Source organism: Erinaceus europaeus, chromosome 6 (genome assembly GCF_950295315.1).
Source record: "Erinaceus europaeus chromosome 6, mEriEur2.1, whole genome shotgun sequence".
In the NCBI taxonomy this organism is placed as follows: Eukaryota; Metazoa; Chordata; class Mammalia; order Eulipotyphla; family Erinaceidae; genus Erinaceus; species Erinaceus europaeus.
Genome location: NC_080167.1, coordinates 6,137,829 through 6,144,248, shown reverse-complemented (window position 1 = coordinate 6,144,248; position 6,420 = coordinate 6,137,829). Strand labels below are relative to the sequence as shown.

Sequence of the window (6,420 nt, the reverse complement as noted above, 5' to 3'; positions counted from 1 at the left end):
TTACCCTCTCGATTTCTGTCTCTATCCAATAAATAACATTTAAAAAAGCAAAATTCGGGAGTCCGGCGGTAGCGCAGTGGGTTAAGCACACATGGTGCAAATCACAAGGATTCCAGTTCAAGCCCCGGCTCCCCACCTGCAGGGGAGTCGCTTCACAAGCGGTGTCTATCTTTGTCTCCCCCTCTCTGCCTTCCTCTCCTCTCTCCATTTCTCTCTGTACTATCCAACAATGACATCAATAACAATAACTACAACCATAAAAAACAAGGGCAACAAAAGGGAAAATAAGCATAAAAAATTAAAAATAAAAAGCAAAATTCCATATATTTAAACATAATGTTTATTTGGGATCTTAGACTTACAAATCAGGGAGCAGAAATTGAAGCTATTAGCTTCAACTGTGCCCCCACTGTCTGTGACCTTTCAAGGGTTTCCAATAACTCATTCATGCAACTTTCAGAGACACGCATCACAGGCATTTAAGGTCGTTCAAAACCTGAATGTGAAGCTTGGGACAGTTCTATCAGCTGACAGTTATCAATAAGCTTCTTTGCGCACTTTCCATGTGCCACATCTCCTGAGAACTTCAAAGACATTCAATCTTTTCACTATGAAGTGGTTTCCTGTAGTCCTCCCTTTACAAAGAGGAAACTAGGTTCAAACAGCTGGTAAAGACTGTGCTGGGATTAAATTAAATCCAGTTCTGGACTCTGCTCCCCAGGCCCCTCAGGAACGTGTCTTTTTTTTTTTTTTTTTCCTCCAGGGTTATTGCTGGGGCTCGGTGCCTGCACCATGAATCCACTGCTCCTGGAGGCCATTCTCCACCCCCCCCCCTTTTTTGTTGTAGCCTTGTTGTGGTTATTGTTGTTGTCGTTTGTTGTTGGATAGGACAGAAAGAAATGGAGAGAGGAGGGGAAGACAGATGGGGGGAAGAGAACGACAGACACCCGCAGACCTGCATCACCACCTGTGAAGCGACTCCCCTGCAGGTGGGGAGCCCCGGGGTCTCGAACCGGGATCCTTAAAGCGCCTCCTGCGCTTAACCAGCTGCGCTACCGCCGGCCTGACCCCCAGGAACCCGAGTCTTTTAACCTCTTGGTGGTTAGTTTTCCCAGAGCGGGTGGAAATAACCTGCGAGCGAGGCCTTTCTTTCTATTTTATTAGGGCACCTCCGCCCTGGAGAGAAACCGCCAACCCAGAACCGCCGGCACAGGAAAGACGGGGCCTCCGAGGAGCCAGAAGCCGCCGCCCCCTGGGCGCGCCTGTCCCCCCGCCGCCCCCTCTCGGGGAGGTTTGCAAAACTCTTGTTGGGGGCGACCTCGCTCTTGGGGATAAAGCCCCCAGTTCCCGAGGCTCCCCCCAGCCCCCGTATTTCGGAGGAGCAATTCACAGGGTTTCGGGAGGCGCATGAGGAGCATCACGGCGCTGCAAAAAGAGGCTCCCAAAGTCCCAGGTTCAGTGCCCCACACCACCATGGGCCAGAGCTGAGCAGTGAGTGCTCTGGTGGAAATAAAATAAAATAAATAGAAGGAAATGTGGAGCTGTGGTTCATAAAGAACAACAGCGCGGCTTTGCAGCATGAGGCAGCAGAGCTCCAAGCCAAGCCCCCGGGCCCCGCTAGTGCGTCTGCACCGCTCGGGGCTCCGCGAAGCCGGCCCCGCTGCAGAGGGGCGGGAGGGGCACCCGAATTCCTGAAACCTTCTTCTAAGCGAACCCGCCCGGGAAAACCTCCGTAAACGTGGAGGAAGCCCCGTCCTGGGCTCCGGCAGACGCTACCCGCCGCCCCGCTAAGCCGCCGGGAGGTGCCCGCGACCCCGCCCAGGCTCCACCTCCCCAGTGTGAGTGCGCCAGGCCCCGCCGCGTGCAGCCTATTGCCCCGGCAACCGACGCTGAGAGCGGTGCATTGTGGTCTGCAACAAAATGCAGGAGAAAGATCCTGAGGGAACCATAGAGTCCACAGACCAATGGGAGAGTCCCGGGGCTTGCAGCGAGCCAATGGGGACGCGGGGCCGGGGGCGGGGCCGGGGAGCTGGGCGGGGCTTACGCACTAGGCGGCGGCGGCTGGCGTGGGGCTCCTCAGATGCGCCACGGCTTCGGTAGCGACGCGAGTGTTTGTCGGCCTTGAGCCTGGTCAGCCCCTCCTTCAGGAGACCGTTGCAGCCCCTGCCCCTCGGTGAGCGACTGGGCGGGAGGAGCGCCCCGGAACTCGGTTCCGTTCCCCGGCCCATCGGTCCGCGCGGCTCCGCTTCCTGAGAAGTGGGGTGGGGGTGGGGGGGGGCGTCGTCGCCAGGTGGAGCGGGGCGGGAGCGGCCCTCAGCTCAGACTCCCCACCTTCTCTCGGCGCCCCCTTCCCCCCACCCCTCCGCGCCGCCTCCAGGTAACCATGTGTGACCGGAAGGCCGTGATCAAAAACGCCGACATGTCTGAGGAGATGCAACAGGACTCGGTGGAGTGTGCTACTCAGGCGCTGGAGAAATACAACATAGAGAAGGACATTGCAGCCCACATCAAGAAGGTGAGCGGGGCCCGGTCGGGCGCGGGGCGGGAGAGTCACAGGTGAGGCCCGTGGGGGCGGGGGGGGGGCTCGCGGGGCAGCCCGCGGGTGGACGTTTCTAGAAAGATCCATGAGACGTGCGTTCCTCCTGGGAAGACCGGGTCCCCTCAGCGCTCCAAGTTCTATTTTTTTGTTGTTGTTGTTGTTAATCCCAGCTTTCCGGGGTGTGTGTGTGTGTGTGTGTGTGTGTGTCTGTCTGTGAGTGCGTGTGTGTGGAGGGGGGCAAGCGCCACCTAGCAACGGTTGCCAGGTTCGGGGAGCAGCGGTTCCCCCTTCTGCACGATTCCTGCGCGGAGGATCCATCTGGGGGCGGGGGGGGGGGTGCGTGGGTGTCTCCAGCCGGGCCCGAGGGAGATCCGGGGCGGGTGGGTGGCGGTGGTCGGGGGGCCTCGGTAAGTGACTAGAAAGCGGCGACTTGCGGTGGGAGAGGCGGAAGCTGGCAGCCCGCGCTGTGGGAGGGAGTGTTGGGGGTGGGGGGGACAGACTTCAGGTGCAACCGAACCTTTTTTTTTTTTTTTATGATTGTGTTTTGACAAGACGCAGCAGCAGCAGCAGCTGAGCGTGCTTCTAGCTTCTAGCTCGTTCGAATGCTTTTGCTTTTTTTTTTTTTTTTTTTTTTTTTTGGGGGGGGGTCTGTTTGTTTTCTTCTCCTCCCGTTAACCATGTGAAAAGATTTTCGGGATGTGTATATACAGGAGTAGCCAGATCTTGCATAACTCGTCAGCAAAAGGGTAAAAGATGGACTTCCGCACCTGTCTACTCACCTGGTGAAGAAGCGAGCACAGGGATTCAGGTTCCCAGGGCCCGTTCAGAAATAGGGGAAAGTTGTGCGATTTGCTGTACTTGGGAGCCAGGTGGTAGCGAGTGCCACCCGGCAAGGAGGGGGACCCAGCCCGCAAGAGAGCCAGAGCATCCCACGCGGTGCAGGGAGTCAAACTCGGGACATTTATGATAGCAGATCCTGCAGTTTACTAGTTTTTTCGTCCCGGCAGACGTTTGACGTTTTCATGGTAAGATTTGACCAGTTAAGTGTTCCTGGAGGTGGCGCAGTAGATAAAGCATTGACCTCTCAAGCGGGATGTCCTGAGTTCAATCCTTGGAAGTACATGTACCAGAGTGATGTCTGGTTCTTTATCTTCTTGAGTTTTAAAAAAAAAATCTTGGGGCTGGGTGGTGGTGAAGTGCACATGTTACAATGCACAAGGGCCCAGGTTCCGGACCCCCCAGTCCCCACCTGCAGGGGGGAAACTTTGCAAGTGGTGAAGCAGTGTTGCAGGTGTCTCTCTCCCCCCTACCGCCCCCTTCCTGCTTGATTTCTGGCTGTTTCTACCAAATGAATCTATTAAGATGATTAAGAAGAAAAGAGTCTCTATTTAAAAAAAAAAAAAATGTCCAGGAGGTAGTGCAGTGGCTAAGGCACTAGGCTCTCAAGCATGAGGTCCTGAGTTCAGTCCCAGGCAGCACATGTACCAGAGTGATGTCTGGTTCTTTCTCTCCTTTCTCATGAATAAATAAACTTTTTGAAAAAAACTATTTGCCCAGTTAGTTGCTAGATGTTCCTTCTATATTCTTTCAGGAACTGTGATTTGTGGAGATCCTGGGAGTTGGCACAGTGCATAGTGTTAGACTCTCAAGCATGAGGTCCTGAATTCTGTTCTTGGCATTGCATGTGCTAGTCATGCTCTGGTTCTTTCCTCTGTTTCTCAATTGTTTAAAAAAGAAAAAACAAATCCTTCCTTAGTGTGGGTGCTTACTGAGGCTTTGGCCATTTGTAAGTCTTGTTTTCATAAGATATGCAGGAGTTTTAAATGGAAGTTTTGGGCTAAATACATAACCACTTCTATTTTGGGGTGTTTGTAGGATATGTGCCATATGCAGCAGGCTAGTTCTGTTTGCACATAAGAACTTGATAAAATTAGAACTGTTGGTGCCACCTGCAGTCAGTGGATATTATAGAAGCTATGAAGGTGAAATTAGCATTATAACAGAGCACTGTCTTGAAGGCTGCCTGCCTTCTACCTCCCAGCCCCCATTCCCAGTTTATCTCAGACTGCAATTATGTTTGCAGCAATGCACTACGTAGGCGACTTGGAGCTGGGGCACATTTCTTTCTGTCTTTAGAACTTGCAGATCCTAATGTTTCCATCCCTACAGCCTCTGCTTGTCTAGGAGGCAAAGGCCGACCTCCAGTTTAGCACTAAAATGCCAGTGTTCTCTTTCTCTCTCTCTCTCACCCCCCAGGAATTTGACAAGAAGTACAACCCCACCTGGCACTGCATTGTGGGGAGGAACTTCGGTAGTTATGTGACACATGAAACTAAACACTTCATCTACTTCTACCTGGGCCAGGTGGCCATTCTTCTGTTCAAATCTGGTTAAAAGCATGGACTGTGCCACACACCCAGTGATCCATCCAAAAACAAGGACTGCAGCCTAAATTCCAAATACCAGAGACTGAAATCTTCAGCCTTGCCTAAGGGAACACCTCAACTTTGAACCTTTATTGTGTTGTTTTGTACAGGGGTTCTCTGTACTGATTTGTTGTGGTTATAAAACAATTAGCAAAACAGCGGACATCTGTATTTATTTTCTATTCCATTACCTCTCTGCTTCATGTTTTTCCTTCTCAAAATCCATTCCTTTAAAATAATAAATGTGTTGGAGAAGTGTGTGTGGTTACTATTTGTTCACATCTAGGGTTGAAGATGGCCTAGCAACTGACTGACTAGGTTAATGGGGCTGATTAGGTTCTATGAGATAGACTATCATATTCCATATTGAGTTTTTAATTCTCAGGCATTCTGCAGTGTTGTGCATGGAGAAATAATATTCGGAAGTGCATGGCAGAGTGTGTGTGTGTGTGTGTGTGTGCATATATATATATATATATATATATATATTTCTTGATCTGATAAATAGGATCTTTGATTGCTGCTTTTGTTAATAGGTTGCTGTTTAGTGTTCTGGGTCTTAGACCTCAGGTAATTTTGATGAATGTATAATACTATTTTACCTAAACTTTCTTTAGAGATAGCTGATAAAATTTAGGCTAATAAGAAATGCTCTGCTGGGTTTTACAGGCTCTCTCTTGCTGTGCACTGCTCCCACAATACACTGATCATTGAAGGTGGTGTTAAAAGGAAGCTTATGAGTGGTGGTTCCTCCCATGTGATTCTAATAAACTCTTTGCAGGACTCAGCCTTCAAGCCTGCTGTTGTGTGCTTTAAGTGCCTATGGACTGAAACCCCTTTAACAAATGGAACCTTTCTTAAAGGTCTCCAGTTATATCATTCTTAACTTTTTTTTCCAGGTATCAATTTTAGGAGGACTTGAATCTTGGGATAACTGCTCCATAGATTTGGTTTTTGTAGCACAGTTGAAACGGAAGCACCAGCTTAGGCACTTGCCCAGGAGATACTGACTTTCTCACTTTGCTGTGGGGCCTTTCAGTGTTACCAATACTTGGATCTGTGAGATGAATGAGGATCTCTGAGCAGGTTTTAGGTTGCTGGTTTATATACAGATAGATGAGGACTTGTAAGACTAGAATTAGGTTAGTAACCTTTACTGGATTGTGGTTTTAGGAGTCCCAGTGACTGGGGAAGGAAGATGAAGTGGCTGCAACTTTATCTTTTTAAATCACCGCCAGGGTTATCACGGGTTCTGCCCAATGCTATTCCCTGTGGCTTTTTTTTTTTTTTTTTTTTTAAGATTTATTCCTTTTTGTTGCCCTTGTTTTATTGTTGTAATTATTGTTGGATAGGACAGAGAAAAATGGAGAGAGATGGGGAGATGGGGAGAGAGACACCTGTAGACCAACTTCACCGCTTGTGAAGCGACTCCCCTGCAGGTGGGGAGCTGGGGGC

At 50.3% G+C, this 6,420-nt stretch overlaps 1 protein-coding gene across 1 annotated transcript; it reads left to right on the top strand.

Annotated features, from left to right (window-relative positions):
* Positions 1-2,014: 2,014 nt before the first annotated feature.
* On the top strand, positions 2,015-5,125 carry DYNLL1 (dynein light chain LC8-type 1). Its single transcript, XM_007525276.3, has 3 exons — positions 2,015-2,173; positions 2,378-2,515; positions 4,796-5,125. The coding sequence occupies exons 2-3, from the start codon at positions 2,384-2,386 to the stop codon at positions 4,931-4,933; spliced, it is 270 nt and encodes an 89-aa protein (XP_007525338.1). The 5' UTR covers positions 2,015-2,173; positions 2,378-2,383; the 3' UTR covers positions 4,934-5,125.
* Positions 5,126-6,420: the final 1,295 nt, after the last annotated feature.

Bases quoted from the DNA above. Each gene is read 5' to 3' on its own strand.
- DYNLL1 (XM_007525276.3), top strand. From the start codon at position 2,384: ATGTGTGACCGGAAGGCCGTGATCAAAAACGCCGACATGTCTGAGGAG. The intron at 2,516-4,795 runs GTGAGCGGGGCC...CTCACCCCCCAG, and splicing joins TTGCAGCCCACATCAAGAAG to GAATTTGACAAGAAGTACAA.